Consider the following 17,874-nt stretch of genomic DNA (forward strand, 5'->3'; position numbering starts at 1 on the left):
AACAGTGAAACGGCATCATTCCAAGACTGACTAGATTAAAAATATTTGATATTTAAGAGCTGAGCATGACGGACTGCTTCCCCCAATAATATACTAACCGGAAACTGGCACTGTCAGTTCCAACAGTCCCGCCGCTAGCGCTGCCCAGCGCATTGTGTCTGCCGGCCAGTTCTCAAGTTGCAAAATTCTCCAGATGCTAAAACTTTGCTGATTTAAAGAAAGAACGTAACTCCTTCCATAATTAAAATAAAGAATTTCGGAATTTTTACATGTATTTGTAGAAGATAGTACCTTTTTTTAAACGTCAGACTTTTTAAGTATTAAATATTCCAGAAATTGGAAACTAAAGAATCAAACACCCAAGCTTAGACGTAGCAAATGCAATCGGATATGCAACTTCGGAGTGTCCCCTTGCTGCGATTTGTATTTTGATTAACAACGAAAGAAATATTCAGCGAGTTCAGTAGCTTTAGAGACATGACGAGACAAGTTTCAATCTGCTTAGCATCACTGACCCTACGACTTATCTTACAAGAAAGATTAAGGAAAGGCAAACCTACGTTTCTAGCATTTGTAAACTTAGAAAGCTTTTGACAGTATTGATTGGAATACTCTCTTTCAAATTCTGAAGGTGGCAGGGGTAAAATACAGGGAGCGAAAGGCTATTTACAATTTGTACAGAAAGCACATGGCTGTTATAAGAGTCGAGGGGTATGAAAGGGAAGCAGTGGATGGGAAGGGAGTTAGACAGGGGTGTAGCCTATCCCCGATGTTATTCAATGTGTATATTGAGCAAGCAGTAAAGGAAACAAAAGAAAAGTTCGGAATAGGTATTAAGATCCATTGAGAAGAAATAAAAAACTTAGAGGTTTGGCGATGACATTGTAATTCTGTCAGAGACAGCAGAAGACTCGAAAGAACAGTTGAATGGAATGGACAGTGTATTGAAACAAGGGTATAAGAAGAATATCAACAAAAGCAAAACGAGGATAATGGAATGTAGTCGAATTAAGTAGTTTGATGCTGAGGGAATTACATTAGGAAATGAGACACTTAAAATAATAAACGAGTTTTGCTATTTGGGGAGCAAAATAACTGACGATGGTCGAAGTAGAGAGGATATAAAATGTAGACTGGCAACGACAAGGAAAGCGTTTCTGAAGAAGAAAAATTTGTTAACATCGAGTATAGATTTAAATGTCAGGAAGTCGTTTCTGAAAGTATTCGTATAGAGTGTGGCCATGTATGGAAGTGAAACGTGGACAATAAATAGTTTAGACAAGAAGAGAATAGAACCTTTCGAAATGTGGTGCTACAAAAGAATGCTGAAGATTAGATAGGTAGATCACACAACAAATGAGGAGGTATCGAATAGAATTGGGGAGAAGAGGAGCTTGTGGCACAACTTGACTAGAAGAAGGGACCAGTTGGTAGGACATGTTCTGAGTCATCGAGGGATCACCAATTTAGTATTGGAGGGCAGCGTGGAGGCTAAAAATCGAAGAGGGAGTGCAAGAGATGAATTCACTAAGCAGATTCAGAAGGATGTAGGCTGCAGTAGGTACTGGGAGATGAGGAAGCTTGCACAGGATAGAGTAGCATGGAGAGCTGCATCAAACCAGTCTCAGGACTGAAGACCACTACAACAACAGAGATCTCTGCAGTGCAAAGTCCCATACTCGGGATATGAGTGTAGGCGAGCAGATGCAGAAACCACCCATGGCAGTGTGCTAGTGGAGGTGGTTTGCCGTTGCCTGCCCCCGACCTTTTATGAAGTGTTAAGTCTGTATTTGTGTTGTGTGCATGAAGTGGAAGAAGGTGAAACCCGGTGGCCAGCACACAGTCTTCTTCTCGCGGAAAGCACCGGAATTAACGTCCCTATCCGACGGACGAATCACCAAGAAGTGTCACATGCCCTCCACTTCATGAGATACTGTGCGGAGATTTGGAATTGAATCTAGGAGTACGGCGTAAGGACTGGTGAGCAGGAATATTACACCACCACCACTTTTCCCCTTGCCAGGCAAATACTGGAAGTGAAAATTTCATCCAACACGAGGATTCAAACCGCTTACCTCCGAGTCGAGTGTCACCGCTCTAGTATACGTCAGCGACCTCGCCTACTCATAGAGATCTATACCATACATGAAATTCAGTTTTTTACTACACTTGTGAGACATAGAAGCTTTAAGGAGATTCTCTGTCGACAATGAGAGGGAAGTGCCGTGGGGGCTGCTTGGACTCGTGACAATTTCTTAACTGTCGACACTAATGGCCGAGTGCACCAACCCCGGTCAAAAAGCATGATAACCAATGTCTCGCGATCATGGTTAAAAGTAAATCGCGTTTAAAACTTTTCTGCAGTGCATCAACGTTAATCGCTGGTCAGCAAACCGTCATCAGCCAACTGTGCATTTGACCGCGGTAAACTCTCTACATTGCAATGGAACGTGCCCTGGCAACGCAAAGATGTTAGTAAACATGAAATTGCACAGATAATCGCTGGTGCCACGTTGTATCTTTGCTGTTTTTTCCGTCGACAAGCGGAAGTGTGTGTACGTAGCTCGGTACCTATTTCTGATCTGTTGGTTTCTTTTTTGGAGAATAATGGAGAATAAAAGAAGAACACCGAATTTCTCGAAGTACGAGATAGATGTACTTCTTGAACTGGTGGGTGCAAATGCATCCGTTCTTGAAAATAAGAAAACCGACGGCTGCAGCTTAAAAGAACAGGCAATGTGGTCCCATGTTGAGGCGCAATTTAATTCTACTCCTGGTAAGTTTACTCATAAAGGAATAACTTTTCTATGTTCATCGTAAGCGTAGGATATGGCACACACTTGAAATTTGAAACTGTTATTGGCGTAGCACTGAAATACGTGATAGGACTATGTACATTTACGGTTGGAATTGTTTTGTTAGTTTTAAATTTAAAATCCAATGGCGTGCTACTGTTAACTAAATATTATGTGACTAACGGAAGCTTTTATGTTGAAAATTGTAAACATACGTTTCTCACTTAGCCCTGTGCCATATTCTTCATATATGCCTATACCACTTTCTTTTTAATGAACTGATATGTAAACAAAAGCCGTATACAGATCTTAGATTTTTATTGCAAAATGGACTTATGAATGTAAATAATATAAGAATTAATTAATTGTACTACATACAACGTTTAATTTCAGGTGTGACAAAAAGATCCTGTGACAGGCTGAAAACCTGTTATGAAAGTATGAAAAGAAGACTTCGAAAAGACCTTGCAGAAGAAAAGGTGGAAGTGTATAAAACAGGTGGGAGGAAGCCTACCCAAAAAACCACGATCCATGATCGGGTTAAACTATTAGAAATTGTTGGTTTCTCAATGAAACCGTTAACAAATGCATATGATTTCGATGCACAGTTTAGCATGATTGTGGATGTTGTCAACATGGAGAACAGTGCAGTGCAGTGCAGTGAGAACACGCCACCTGCTTCAGTTGTCGAGTGGGCAGAGTACACACAACCTAGCACTTCCCACACACCTGTCGTAATACTAAGTAAAGAGACACCAAATAATGTTCTGGTGGATGTCACCCAGCTGCAACCTGTTTCACAGTCTCCTGATCAACCCAACGAAAACATTTGCACGCCTAAAAATACATGGCATTGTCGCAGGATGCCTGCAAAACCAAGGCCATCGGGTTCGGGAACAGTGGCTGACAATGTGTGCAAAGAAGAGAGTGGAACTACTGGAGGCCCAATTACTCATGATGAAGGCAGAGCACCAAAAGGAGCTGAGGATAAAAGATTTAAAAATTCTGGCCCTGAAAGAAAAACTAAAGTACTGGAAGAAGAAAAATGTTAGTGACATGTGACTTTTTTCCTGTGACATTAATTTTTTTTTTAAATTTTTTGTGCTATGTTGTATTTTGTCCAATGCATTACAGTTCTCTCACAGTTCAAATTGTTTCTCTGTGTTTGTCCTGTTAGTGATACTGCTTCTATCCTAGTTGGTGTCTAATATCTGCTTACAGCTTATTTCGTCTGGACTAAGTTTCATCCAATCACTTAAAATTAGAATTAGTTCATACATAAAAACAGATTAGCAACACTGCAGTTTACACAAGTAAGCTACATCTCAGTTGCAGGCCTGCAGCCATAACATCAGGTGCCAATTTTTACTTAAATGACTTAACAATGAGGAAGACTGTTAATGAAACAAAATAATAGTAATAAAGCATCCTTGTTACTCTAACTTTGTAATGAACATATGCGCTGTAACAGTTATATACATGAGGTCCAATGTTATCATGTTTTACATTGTTTGTACCAGAATATCCTAACACATTAAATTATGAGGGAAAGTACTCCAAATCATAATTTTGCGTGTGCCATTTTCCATGCAATACTCTGCACCAGGTAATGTTTATAATGGGAACCTATACCTTTTATGACAATACAATTTGAAGTGAGGCATGTAGAGAAATAAATTGCTGTGGTGGGTTCTCTTTTCTGCAAAAGTAAGCATAGCATATGTGGCTTTCCTAGCCACACCACTTGGTAATGTGTGTGGTGGAAACCTGTAACATTTATCATAACAGTATTTGTAGAGGGGCATTATTGAATAATACATTGCTAATATGGACAGTAGTGAGATTAGCATTGTGTGGCTTCTCTAGCAATACTCTGCACCTGTTAATGTTTACAATGTCAGCCCATAACTTTTATCACAACAAAATTTGTAGCAAGATATTTTCAGAAATGCATTCCTATGAAGGGTTACTGTTTTCTGCTATAGTAGTCATAGCACGTGTGGCTTTCTTAGCAATACTCTGCACCTGCTAATGTTTATGATGGCAACCCATAACTTCTGACACAACTGTATTTGTAGTGAGGCATTTTTATGTGGCACTATGCAATGACAAGGAATTCCCTTCTCTACAGGTGAGCATTAAATATGTGAAAAAACTGCATCAATATCAGTGACAGAGTGAGGGAGGGAGTTTCCCTCAGTAATAACTTAAAGTATGACACTTTGTACCATCAACCCACAGCATTACAGTTCTGCTTTCGTGTCTTCTGAAGTAGCACACTCCTTAACTAATTATTGCTCTTGCACTGATCCCCAAATTATTAGACATTGCTGACAAAATTCCATTGCCTTTTGTGGCAATGAGAACTTGTTTTTGGCGGCAATTTCTAAACACAAATTTGTCTTAAATATCATGTATTTTTTTAATGCCATACAGTTGTACATAATATTATGTAAAGTGCTGCTACACACATGACTGACTGGAATTAACAACGTAATTCAATTCTTTGCACAGCCTTATGGCCACACACACTTATGTTTAAGAAAATCAAATTGTAAATAAAGAGTAGTGATTAATATGGAAAAAATTTAACAAATAAACAATCCCAATCTGACATTTTATATTATTACACGAATGATTATTTATTTTGTGCCCATGTGTGTACTGCATATTCACAATTTTAAGCTAATCTAGGTGATAAGACTGCATTAATACTGAGGAGAAATGCAGTAAAACAATCTCTGAACTGAAAGGTTCTAATAATGAAGAATGTGTTCTTTTAATATTGCAAAACTGTTGGGCATTCACATGTTTGTTGTTAACAGTAGAAAATTTAAGAGATTTTTAGGATCTATAGTGAACATAATACAGAAATATCCATTATATTTTATTCCACTCGCTTTTACCCTCACACTCTCTAAATGTAATTGAATCATTTGTTCTCAAATTTAATTACATTCCCAGAAACTGAACATGTATATAAATAACAAAGTACTGCATAGCTTTCACAACCAATGTGATGCAAGAAATATATCTTTAATAATGAATTAGCAACAGTTCCACACTAAAAGAAATATCTCAGAAAAGCAGCAGTTGGGTAATTGTCTGTAGGCAGCACACACCCAGTTCAGTGAGTACTTTTATGTTCGCTAGACAGCAGAAACAAAATAGATTACATGCTGAAATAATCTAAAAAATTGAAAATACGGCGAAATCCCATAACTATAATCATAATTTTTCATTACGAACAATGTCTGAATTTATGTTAGATTATCGGAAATGTTAATTAATTATAGCATGGCGAACTGCTCTTCCAGGTAATGAATCAGCTCGATACATCTGCCCCCACTGGTTCGTTGTCTTCAATGTTGGGGCCTCTCTCATCACGTAACTGATTTAAAAGTCGAGAAATTTCAGGATCTTCTGGTGGTTCTTCACTGCTTGTACTCCTCGTAATATTATGCAAGACAGCCGTACCCACAATGATTGACATTGCTTCCTGTGGATTACATCTTATTCCTACAGATAATATGGGAAACCTTCTCTTCCACATACCGTATTTTCTCTCAACAGTGTTTCTAGTCTTAATATGAGACCTGTTATATCGATGCTCTGCTTCATTTTGCGGATTTAATAGTGGAGTTAACAAGTAGGATTTACATACATAACCACTATCTCCCAATAAGTGACCTTGTGGCATTTCTCCGTTTTCAAATTGAGCTCTGTGAGCGCAGTTGAGAAATATGGTACTGTCGTGCACAGAGCACGGCCATCGAGCGACAATATCTCTTATTAACGAATTGTGATCACTAATGGTTTAACAGTTAAAGGAAAAATATGATTTCCTATTGCGGGAAAGTTCAGCATTATGTCCTCCAGGAGACATTCTTATATGGGTACAATCCAAGGTACCAAGAACGCCAGGAAAACGGTCCAATTGACTAAAACCATACATCACAGAGCGCACTTCTTCTATTGTAGGAAATTTTATAAAGCGAGGAGACAATGATGCTATGATGTCTGATACATCACTGATGATTCGTTGTGCTGCTGTACGATGTATATTACTGTTGTCCCCAATAAGAATATTGAATGCACCTGTTGCATATGCCATTAAAGTAATCAAAAGTCTGTTTATCGGAGAAACAGGGTTATTCTGATCAGTAGAAAATTCTAACCTATCATTAATTTGATTTAATAACCACCACACTGTTTCTTTTGACAGGCGAAATCTCTCTTCAAACTTCCTGTCACCATAATCTTCAAAAGGGTTTCCCCTTTCCACAATCACCCGCACATGATTTCGGTCACGATTTAAATGGTCAAGGTATAATAAATCTTCCTCAGTGCCATCCATAACATTAAAACGCGCCGCCATCTTAATAGCGTATGCTTTTAAAACCGTGGTTATGTCGAGTAAACCGGGAAAGAGCCTCGGTTAAATACACTCCTGGAAATGGAAAAAAGAACACATTGACACCGGTGTGTCAGACCCACCATACTTGCTCCGGACACTGCGGGAGGGCTGTACAAGCAATGATCACACGCACAGCACAGCGGACACACCAGGAACCGCGATGTTGGCCGTCGAAAGGCGCTAGCTACGCAGCATTTGTGCAACGCCGCCGTCAGTGTCAGCCAGTTAGCCGTGGCATACGGAGCTCCATCGCAGTCTTTAACACTGGTAGCATGCTGCGACAGCGTGGACGTGAACCGTATGTGCAGTTGACGGACTTTGAGCGAGGGCGTATAGTGGGCATGCGGCAGGCCGGGTGGACGTACCGCCGAATTGCTCAACACGTGGGGCGTGAGGTCTCCACAGTACATCGATGTTGTCGCCAGTGGTCGGCGGAAGGTGCATGTGCCCGTCGACCTGGGACCGGACCGCAGCGACGCACAGATGCACGCCAAGACTGTAGGATCCTACGCAGTGCCGTAGGGGACCGCACCGCCACTTCCCAGCAAATTAGGGACACTGTTGCTCCTGGGGTATCGGCGAGGACCATTCGCAACCGTCTCCATGAAGCTGGGCTACGGTCCCGCACACCGTTAGGCCGTCTTCCGCTCACGCCCCAACATCGTGCAGCCCGCCTCCAGTGGTGTCGCGACAGGTGTGAATCGAGGGACAAATGGAGACGTGTCGTCTTCAGCGATGAGAGTCGCTTCTGCCTTGGTGCCAATGATTGTCATATGCGTGTTTGGCGCCGTGCAGGTGAGCGCCACAATCAGGACTGCATACGACCGAGGCACACAGGGCCAACACCCGGCATCATGGTGTGGGGAGCGATCTCCTACACTGTCCGTACACCTCTGGTGATCGTCGAGGGGACACTGAATAGTGCACGGTACATCCAAACCGTCATCGAACCCATCGTTCTACCATTCCTAGACCGGCAAGGGAACTTGCTGTTCTATCAGGACAATGCACGTCCGCATGTATCCCGTGCCACCCAACGTGCTCTAGAAGGTGTAAGTCAACTACCCTGGCCAGCAAGATCTCCGGATCTGTCCCCCATTGAGCATGTTTGGGACTGGATGAAGCGTCGTCTCATGCGGTCTGCACGTCCAGCACGAACGCTGGTCCAACTGAAGCGCCAGGTGGAAATGGCATGGCAAGCCGTTCCACAGGACTACATCCAGCATCTCTACGATCGTCTCCATGGGAGAATAGCAGCCTGCATTGCTGCGAAAGGTGGATATACACTGTACTGGTGCCGACATTGTGCATGCTCTTCCTGGGACAATGAATTCACGGTGTTCTTATTTCAATTTCCGGGAGTGTATAACCGCTGTCGATTCCCTCGTTTAACTTAGATGTTGGTTCACCAGAATAGTGCGCTGACCAGGATTATATATCGACTTAACCGTGGTTAACTGTAAATCGAGATTGGTGCACTCGGCCACACGAGCGGATTGTTTCCGCAGCGGTTGATGGCCTGCTGCACTGCACACATAAGTAAGGGCTGTACCCTCTGCGGTTGTCGAAGTACTAGCGCAACTAAGGCGCTTCTCCTTCTTACATGAAGGTTGGTGTTGGGTGTCGTGACGGTCACATAGTTGCTTGACTTTCGTGCTGATTTTTTTTTTTTTAGGTTGAAAGTCAGAGAGATAGTGGAAGAAATGGGAAAACGAACGGCCCAATTGACTGGCCGGGGATTTGATTAAATTACAGAATAAGAGAAGGAGGAATAGTGAGAGTAAGTGCAAGCGTAAGGCCATTATCGTGGCCTCTTGATGGTGGCAGACAATCTTGAAGTTGTGGGTTGGGTGGAGTGGGGGGGGGGGGGAGAGAAAGAAGTCAGAGGGTGACAGATGAAGTGGTGGAAAGAGGAAGGGCCTGTCGTGATTAGGCCAACATTGGGGACAGAGTGGGTGGTAGGGGGGGGGGGGGGTTGGCGTGCTTGGGGGGAGTGAATGACATGACATGTTGGTGGGAGATCGGTGATGTGAGGAAGAGTAGTTGACATGAGATGAGGTGGCTTGTGCATGCGAATTCATGGGGGGCGGAATAGAAGGTCAGGCCATCGAGTGGTGGCTAGACGGCGAACACGGGTACCCAGGGAGAGGATTAAGGGATTAGGAGAGTGATGGGTTTGTTGGTAGAAGGAATTGGCTGCGGAGAGGATGCAGGTGTGAAGGATGGCACCTCGGCCAGGTTGTGAAGCTCTTGGGTTGGGAAGTCAAAGGGGAGGTGGAGGGCACGCCGGAGAGCCTGGTTCTGGATGGTTCGGAGTCGGTGGAGGTGGGTGGGGGCAGCATTGCCCCACGCCACCGCCGCGTATTCAAGGATGGGACGAACAAGGAAGGTGTAAAATCGAACAGCAAAGTGTGTGGGGAGTGAAGAGGTTGGATTGATGAGAGGGTAGAGCAGGCATAGCCGCCCCATTGCCTTACGACGCACGTCATCAATGTGGAGGCGCCAGGTGAGGCGTTGGTCCAGGGTAACACCCAAGTACTTCGCAGTACGAGTCCAGGGGAGTGGGGTACCAAGGACCGTCATCTGAGGGAGCTGAATGGGAATATGGCGTCGGCAGATGATAAGGGCTTGAGTCTTGGAGGGATTAAATGCCAGACGCCAGGTCCTAGCCCAATCGGTTAGGGAATCTGTAGCCCCCTGGAGCCGCACTCCAAGAACGAGAGAAGAGTGCAGTATCATCTGCGTAGAGAGCTAAATGTACCCTCGTCGCAGAGGGCAGGTCGGCTGTGAAGAGGGAGTAGAGTAGCGGTCCAAGTACGCTGCCTTGAGGTACTCCTGCCCTAATGCGTCATGTAGATTTCCAGTCAGGGATCCTAACGTGGAAGGTGCGACCTTCCAGGTATGTGGCTATTAGCTGTACATCGGACACTGGAAAGCCGAGGGAAAATAATTTGTAGAGCATCCCTTCGTGCCAGACCGAGTCAAACGCTCTGGACATGTCGAGGAGTATGGGCCCAAAGTACTCCCTGCGTTCTATGGCGTCCAGTGCCTCTTCTACAAGGCGCAGGAGTTGGTGGGCGATTGCGTGTCCCTGCCTGAAGCCAAACTGCTCATCAGGGAGGACTCATTCTCGGGCAATGTGGATGAGCAGTCGTTTAAGGTACAGCCTCTCGAACACCTTGGAAATGGCGGGCAAGAGGCTGATGGGGCGGTAGCTGGCAGGGGAACGAAGATCCTTCCCAGCCTTGGGGATGGCGACCACCTCAGCATGTTTCCAGGCAGTGGGATATTACCTGGTTGTGAGGATGTTGTTGAAGGTGGCCGACAGGATGGGAATAGAAGCTGGGGGTAGCTGCTTGAGGAGGGCATTCGTCAGCTTATCGGGGCCACCAGCTTTCTTGGATTTGAGGTACCGCAATTGCAGTTCAACCTCTTTTTCATTGATTGGGGGTGATTTCATCCTCAGGGTCTGAACGGCAAGGAGTTGTGGAAGGCGTGCCGTTACCAGGCGGATGTGGTCTGGGTCAACGGGGTCATTGACCGGGGTGAAGTTGTGCGCGAAGACATCAGCCAAGGCATTAGCCTTGGCGTCTGGTTTGGACACAAAATCATCGCCGACCTGGAGGGAGGAATCCGTTGCTCTCGTCTCAGAAGGATTTTTGTGAGCCGCCAAGCGGACGGGTCACTCAGGTCAATGGCAGAGATTTTGTTCTCCCATGCCTGATTGCTCTAGTCTTGCACCGCAGCCTTGATTTGGCGCTGTAAACTATTGATGTGGCGCTTGGTTGCCGGATTCCGAGTGAGCTGCCATTCTCGGATGGTCCTGTTTTTCTCTGTGATGAGAGCAAGGATGTTGGGGGGGAGCGGACGCAGATGGTCTGGGGGCCTGTGTGGACGGTGAGGGGTCGCTGCTGCTGCCTGCAGCCTGCGGCTAGACGCAGAGTCCTGTAGCCATGCGGCTAGTTGCGGAATGTTCGTGCGGGGAGCCAAATATCTAGTCATCTATTTTGTCTTTAAAAAATTGTTTCATGTAAACGAAGGAAAGCTACATCCGTCCATGTAGTTAGTTTCTCATTACAACTTTTTTCGTGTAAAAAATTAAAAACCACTGTTTTGGAATTCGTCTGTGTTCTGCACAACGCAATCTCTCTCATTCGCTTGTGAGGAAACTATTCGACGAAAAAAATTTATTTTTAAGCATGTTATAGCCTGATATCACAGCTTGATAATGAACTGGTTTTCTTTTCACTGCTGCCTATGGTTATCGTGATACTTCATAATTAATTAAAATACAACGCATATTTTGAAAAGTTTGCAGTAAAAAATGTCGTCGCTGGCTACTTTGCGTTTGGTGCATTTGAGGTCGTATAATGCTGCGTACGAATTGTAGCTAAGATATCGAAATTATTTTTGACACTGGAACATATCTCTTTCCAGTCTAGAGTAATCGAGAGATACATATTGACGCTTGGCCGCAGCTGCTACGGCGCGCCACGCTCGAGGCTATTCTCGCTCACAATGCAGAGTTGTGCCATGTTTATTTTCCGCATGTCGTCTATGAAAGCATTTTCAGTCACACTTTATGTTAACGTAGCGTCTTTAAGAGGTTCATCATTTTAAAAGCAGAAAAAGACAATTGCAGACTCAGGTGCAGAGTTAGCTATTTGCTGCATGTCATTTTTTCTTGTCTACACTGTTTCATTCACGAAACATTAAATAACTATTATCAACACAATTTTTAAGAAAGTAAGTAAGTCGACCTGGTAACTGTTAACCTTGCGACTGAATGACAACAGAGACGAGAAAAAATACACTTTTCATTCTAGTACAGCGCGAAATGTTCTTAGAATGAAGATAGTAGCCGCGAGGAGGGCAAGCAAATAAACTGAATTGTTCTCTCTTTCTTTTTTTTTAAGCTGGTAGTCGCGATGGATGCTCGACACTGTGCAGTAGTGGCATACGTAGGGTTAAAAATACTGAAAGAGAGAAAAATACACCGAAAGTACTGGGTGCATCCAGTAGTGAGTAGTGGTTTGTTGCAAGGAGCGTTTTACGTTATATTTAACGAGCTACAAGAGGATGAAATGAAATTTTTCAACTATTTCCGAATGTCTTTCTCAAGCTGCGATGAATTACATCACATGCTTAGAAACGCTTTACAAAAGCAAGACACGGACATGAGTCTCGCTATACCTTCAATGGAAATGCTGGCTATCACTTTAAGGTAAGTGAATTCTAATGTATAAGTATCCTGTCTCAGCCAAAAATTGTCTCAGCTAAAATTACAGAAACCCAGTAACGTCTATCACTGGTTTTAACAACACTTTCATTTCACTTAAAAAAAAAAGATAATGATTAGGTCAATAAATGAACAAGTTTAATTCTCTTTTCATTACTGATATTGGGTGAAATGTTACATGTAAATCTGTCTTTTGAGGATAAAAAACATCAATTAACTGTAAATGAAATTAACAGAATGGACATGCAAAAAGGGAAAGTAACTCCTTTTAATTCACTTTTCTGCAAAAACCCTCTAATCAAGAGAAATAGAAGGCGATTGTTCTCTAGACGTCAGAATTCTTTCAGCTCGATGCCGTTGAGACTGCATCTGCACTAATTGAGGAGCTGCACGCTGGTTGTACATTTCCTTGTGTATGTAATGTTTGGAAATGTCCTGGGCTTACTGCATGCGTTGGTGCATGTTGCATAGGCTGCTGAGACGCTTCATAACAGCCATGAAATGGTTGCGATTTTGCGTTTCGGATGCGCTGAAGTAGGCGTAAGACTTCCATACGGAATTCTAGTTTTTGATCTAAATCAAACTTACGCAGCGTGGGCAACAAGGAATCAAAAAACGATTTGTCTTCGTCCTCAGCGGACTATCCAGAAATTTGCATAATTTAGCTTTAAGATCTGTTTTCACGATACTCACTTCTCAGGTGTCGAAGCGTCAACTGATGTTACTGGATTGCCGGTATCGTCTTCTGCCAGGGAAAATTTCTAAGGATGTTCCAAGTGCTGAATTTTGTCGTCCTGTAGACTTGAAACTGAATCTATTGTTTCTAAAACAGGTGCCAAAAACCCCAGCCGGTCAGCGTACACGTATTTTAATATTCTCACTGCTTCTGAACCAGATTTCTTCACGTTCCTTACATATTTCCGATAATAGTCCCCTAATGTTACGCCACTTTTGTTGTGCCTTCTGGCCTACAAATGAGGAAAAAAGAAACGGAAATTTAACGTAACTTTAAAATCTTTAACATCATTATTAATGACTAAATATTGAACGTAATTTTTATACATTTATATCGTTGGTTTTAGGTATTTGGCTACTGGTTGTCACTTAGTTGATATGCACTATGCATACAGAATAGGCAAGTCAACAGCCAGTGACATTAAGAGGAACGTGTGCTGTGCGATTTGGGGCTGCCTGCGTGACAAATGTCTGCGACAGAGGAGGAGTCGAAGAATATTGCCAATGGGTTCCAAATCCGTGCAAATTTCCCAAATTGAATAGGGGCAATCGATGGTAAACACAGCCGTGCCCTTTCAAAGGAACCATCCCGGCATTTGCCTGAAACGATGTAGGGAAATCACGGAAAACCTACATCAGGATGGCTGGAGACGGGATTGAACCGTCGTCCTCCCGAATGCCTAAGACGAGTGGTTCACTGTTTTATAATTATAAGGACTTCACTTCCATTGTTCTTTTAGCAGTGGCAGACTCAGATTATAGATTCGTTTTTGTTGACATTGGCTCGTTTGGAAAAGATTCAGACTGCACAATTTTTAAAAAAATGTACCCTGTGGAAACGTCTGAACGGAAATACATTGTGTATACCAGAGCCCTCTGGCTTACCAAACGCCACTGGGATAGTTACACCGTGTTTGTTGGTGACGAAGCATTTGGACTCTCAGAACACGTACTACTACCATATGGTGGTAAAATGTCGACACGCGAGAAGAGAATTTTCAACTACCGTTTGTTACGGGCTCGTAGGTACGTTGAATGTTCCTTCGGCATATTGTCGAACAAATGGCGCGTGCTTCATCGAGCCATGAATGTGAAATTGGATTTTGCTGTTGACATAACGAAAGCATGTTGTGTTCTGCATAATTATGTGAGCGAGAGAGTTGGGCACCAAATTGAAGACACATTTTTTGTGAATGGATCTGAGACAGGAACAAACTTGGATGAAAGAAGAAGAAGTGTGTCAGCAATAAGAAACAGAGATGTAATGGCAAATTATTTTGTAAGTGAGGCTGGTAAAGTGCCTTGGCAGGACAGCAAAATCTGAGGTGTTACATAGAGCAGAAAATGAACTTTTTTATGCATTTTCCTTAATATTTACAGTTTTATTAATTTTATTGTTCTAGCTTGTTATTATCGGTAATTACACCTGTAAATTCACCTGAGACTTAATAAAACTAACTAATCAAGTATTGTTGACTTTCATACACTACACAGAAACTCGTTTGAGAGCAGTGCTTACTGAACCTGGTTTGTTTAATGTTTTATTTTTAGTGATTTATCACTCTATCCAAAACATATGGCTTAATTCATGCGATGCAAAAGAATCGATACCATTATTGCCATTTCTTATATATTATTGTCCAAATATGCTGTTCTTTTCTATTGTTATATTTGTGCATTGTTGTTACATTATGAATGTGTAACATGTCAGCAATAATAGAAAAGCAGGGCTTTCTCAACAATTATCATTGTTCAGCAAGGAATCTCCTCCAGTCAGACGACTGTTCAACATCTGAAATTCGAACGAACGTTTTGTGCCTCACGGGTAGCTCTAAGAACCAATGCTAACTCTAGGTGCAAGCTGAGATTCGTTTAACATGTGAGAAGTGACACGATAATACAGAGCGACGCGCACCTTTCGCACATGTCGCGCTTGTCCTGCGCGTATTGAACCTCGTACACATTCTTTGCCCGCGCCGATTGGCACCGGTTCGCAAACGATTTCACAGAAACTATTCTGTAAAGAAATTGATTTTTATGTTACCTGTAGCTTTATATGCTAGCTTCATGTTGAAGAGGCCATTATTTCACTAATGGTCGTACTTACTGTAATCCACTCCTGGAAATGGAAAAAAGAACACATTGACACCGGTGTGTCAGACCCACCATACTTGCTCCGGACACTGCGAGAGGGCTGTACAAGGAATAATCACACGCACGGCACAGCGGACACACCAGGAACCGCGGTGTTGGCCGTCGAATGGCGCTAGCTGCGCAGCATTTGTGCACCGCCGCCGTCAGTGTCAGCCAGTTTGCCGTGGCATACGGAGCTCCATCGCAGTCTTTAACACTGGTAGCATGCCGCGACAGCGTGGACGTGAACCGTATGTGCAGTTGATGGACTTTGAGCGAGGGCGTATAGTGGGCATGCGGGAGGCCGGGTGGACGTACCGCCGAATTTCTCAACACGTGGGGCGTGAGGTCTCCACAGTACATCGATGTTGTCGCCAGTGGTCGGCGGAAGGTGCACGTGCCCGTCGACCTGGGACCGGACCGCAGCGACGCACGGATGCACGCCAAGACTGTAGGATCCTACGCAGTGCCGTAGGGGACCGCACCGCCACTTTCCAGCAAATTAGGGACACTGTTGCTCCTGGGGTATCGGCGAGGACCATTCGCAACCGTCTCTATGAAGCTGGGCTACGGTCCCGCACACCGTTAGGCCGTCTTCCGCTCACGCCCCAACATCGTGCAGCCCGCCTCCAGTGGTGTCGCGACAGGCGTGAATGGAGGGACGAATGGAGACGTGTCGTCTTCAGCGATGAGAGTCGTTTCTGCCTTGGTGCCAATGATTGTCATATGCGTGTTTGGCGCCGTGCAGGTGAGCGCCACAATCAGGACTGCATACGACCGAGGCACACAGGGCCAACACCCGGCATCATGGTGTGGGGAGCGATCTCCTACACTGGCCGTACACCTCTGGTGATCGTCGAGGGGCACTGAATAGTGCACGGTACATCCAAACCGTCATCGAACCCATCGTTCTACCATTCCTAGACCGACAAGGGAACTTGCTGTTCCAACAGGACAATGCACGTCCGCATGTATCCCGTGCCACCCAACGTGCTCTAGAAGGTGTAAGTCAACTACCCTGGCCAGCAAGATCTCCGGATCTGTCCCCCATGGAGCATCTTTGGGACTGGATGAAGCGTCGTCTCACGTGGTCTGCACGTCCAGCACGAACGCTGGTCCAACTGAGGCGCCAGGTGGAAATGGCATGGCAAGCTGTAATATTACGTGCTGTTTATATACGGAAGTCATCTGCGCTTTTTTTCAGTCGCTTTGGACTTCCCACTGCGTCTCGCGCATCCTGCCTCAGGCATGGGTGTGTGTGATGTCCTTATGTTAGTTCGGTTTAAGTAGTTCTACGTTCTAGGGGACTGATGACCTCAGAAGTTAAGTCCCATTGTGCTCAGAGCCATTTGAACAATTTTTTTGCACGGTGCGAGGAGGCGATGTATTTGTCTCGAAATAACCAGTCGCCGCGACGGCGGGCAGTGGCCGCAGCGCCAGATACGCGCTCTGTGTGGCGAACACCGTGGAGCGGCCCAGTCGACGGTGGAGGTGGGTCACTGTCTGGACAGGCCATTAGGCCCTAACGCCAGTACTGGGCACATAATGGACGAGATGTGCACACGGTGAAACCTGCTCCTATCAGTACTCTTGAATTATGTGTGCAGGTCTGCGGGGATGTGGAAATTCGCAGTAATAATTACATTCGGATAAAACTTAACGCACATTGTTAATGATACAATACGAACTATTGTAGCATACTCTATTATGTAACAAAATAAAAGTGATGTTGTAATTCAATGGAAAAGTTGGAATTTGAGATTTCGCTTACCGTATTTCAATAACAATTGGCGTAAGAATCATGGATTGACCATTGTAATAAAATATTGCATTATGAAATGTGAATAGTCTTTACTTGCAGTTTCGCGTGGCTTGAAGCAGTCACAGCTTGTGTGCTAATGATTAAGGAATTGCATTATCTTCTTTCTAATTACTTCATGATCGTAGGTACGATCATACCCGGTCGTGAAGTTATTGTTATGACAAAACAATTTCCTAAGGGGCATGAAAGTTACTAAGGGCGCAAGAACAACTGTAACATCACACAGAAGGGAAATTCAATATTAAAGCTGATGCAAGAAGACAATAAAACAGTTTTCTTTTTGTCACTGTAACACGCACATTGGACTGCTGATCTTAGTGTCTGTAATCTTAGCAAAATGCATCATTAAAATGAAAATAATACTGTGAGGAGATGATAGGAATGAGCACTGCTAAATGATTCAATATTTCCAGAGCAAATATTGATTATAACTAAAACATATATCGTATCTTATGCATAGTACTACAATGACGGTAGATTTTTATGTCCGTTTCATGTCCACTGGGCGCTCTTTTACACAGCCATTGTCCTCTTGAGTCGCCCGTGCATCGTCACGGTAAGTTATAACAGTTCTCCTTTTTACACTTCACTCACACTTAGACGGAATACGTTTTTATACGTTTAGTAAAAATTAGATCAGACCGCCACAAATCTGCGTCCGTCTTACTTAAGAAAACTGTACTAGTGTTTTGTGCTCAAGGCTTCATTTGTTCTCCAGCGAACAAAATAGTGA

General features: G+C 43.9%; 1 protein-coding gene across 1 annotated transcript; it reads left to right on the forward strand.

Moving 5' to 3' along the window:
- The first annotated feature begins 2,607 nt into the window (after nucleotides 1-2,607).
- Nucleotides 2,608-4,273, forward strand: LOC126355493 (myb/SANT-like DNA-binding domain-containing protein 3). The gene is made up of 2 exons (XM_050005810.1): nucleotides 2,608-2,776; nucleotides 3,189-4,273. The coding sequence occupies exons 1-2, from the start codon at nucleotides 2,608-2,610 to the stop codon at nucleotides 3,845-3,847; spliced, it is 828 nt and encodes a 275-aa protein (XP_049861767.1). The 3' UTR covers nucleotides 3,848-4,273.
- The last annotated feature ends 13,601 nt before the right edge of the window (nucleotides 4,274-17,874 follow it).

Source organism: Schistocerca gregaria, chromosome 3, assembly GCF_023897955.1.
Source record: "Schistocerca gregaria isolate iqSchGreg1 chromosome 3, iqSchGreg1.2, whole genome shotgun sequence".
Lineage (NCBI taxonomy): Eukaryota > Metazoa > Arthropoda > Insecta > Orthoptera > Acrididae > Schistocerca > Schistocerca gregaria.

What these genes read in the sequence shown, in the direction of transcription:
- LOC126355493 (XM_050005810.1), top strand. Translation starts at nt 2,608, where the DNA reads ATGGAGAATAAAAGAAGAACACCGAATTTCTCGAAGTACGAGATAGAT. An exon ending in GCAATTTAATTCTACTCCTG is followed by an intron (nt 2,777 to 3,188) that starts GTAAGTTTACTC and finishes GTTTAATTTCAG; the next exon opens with GTGTGACAAAAAGATCCTGT.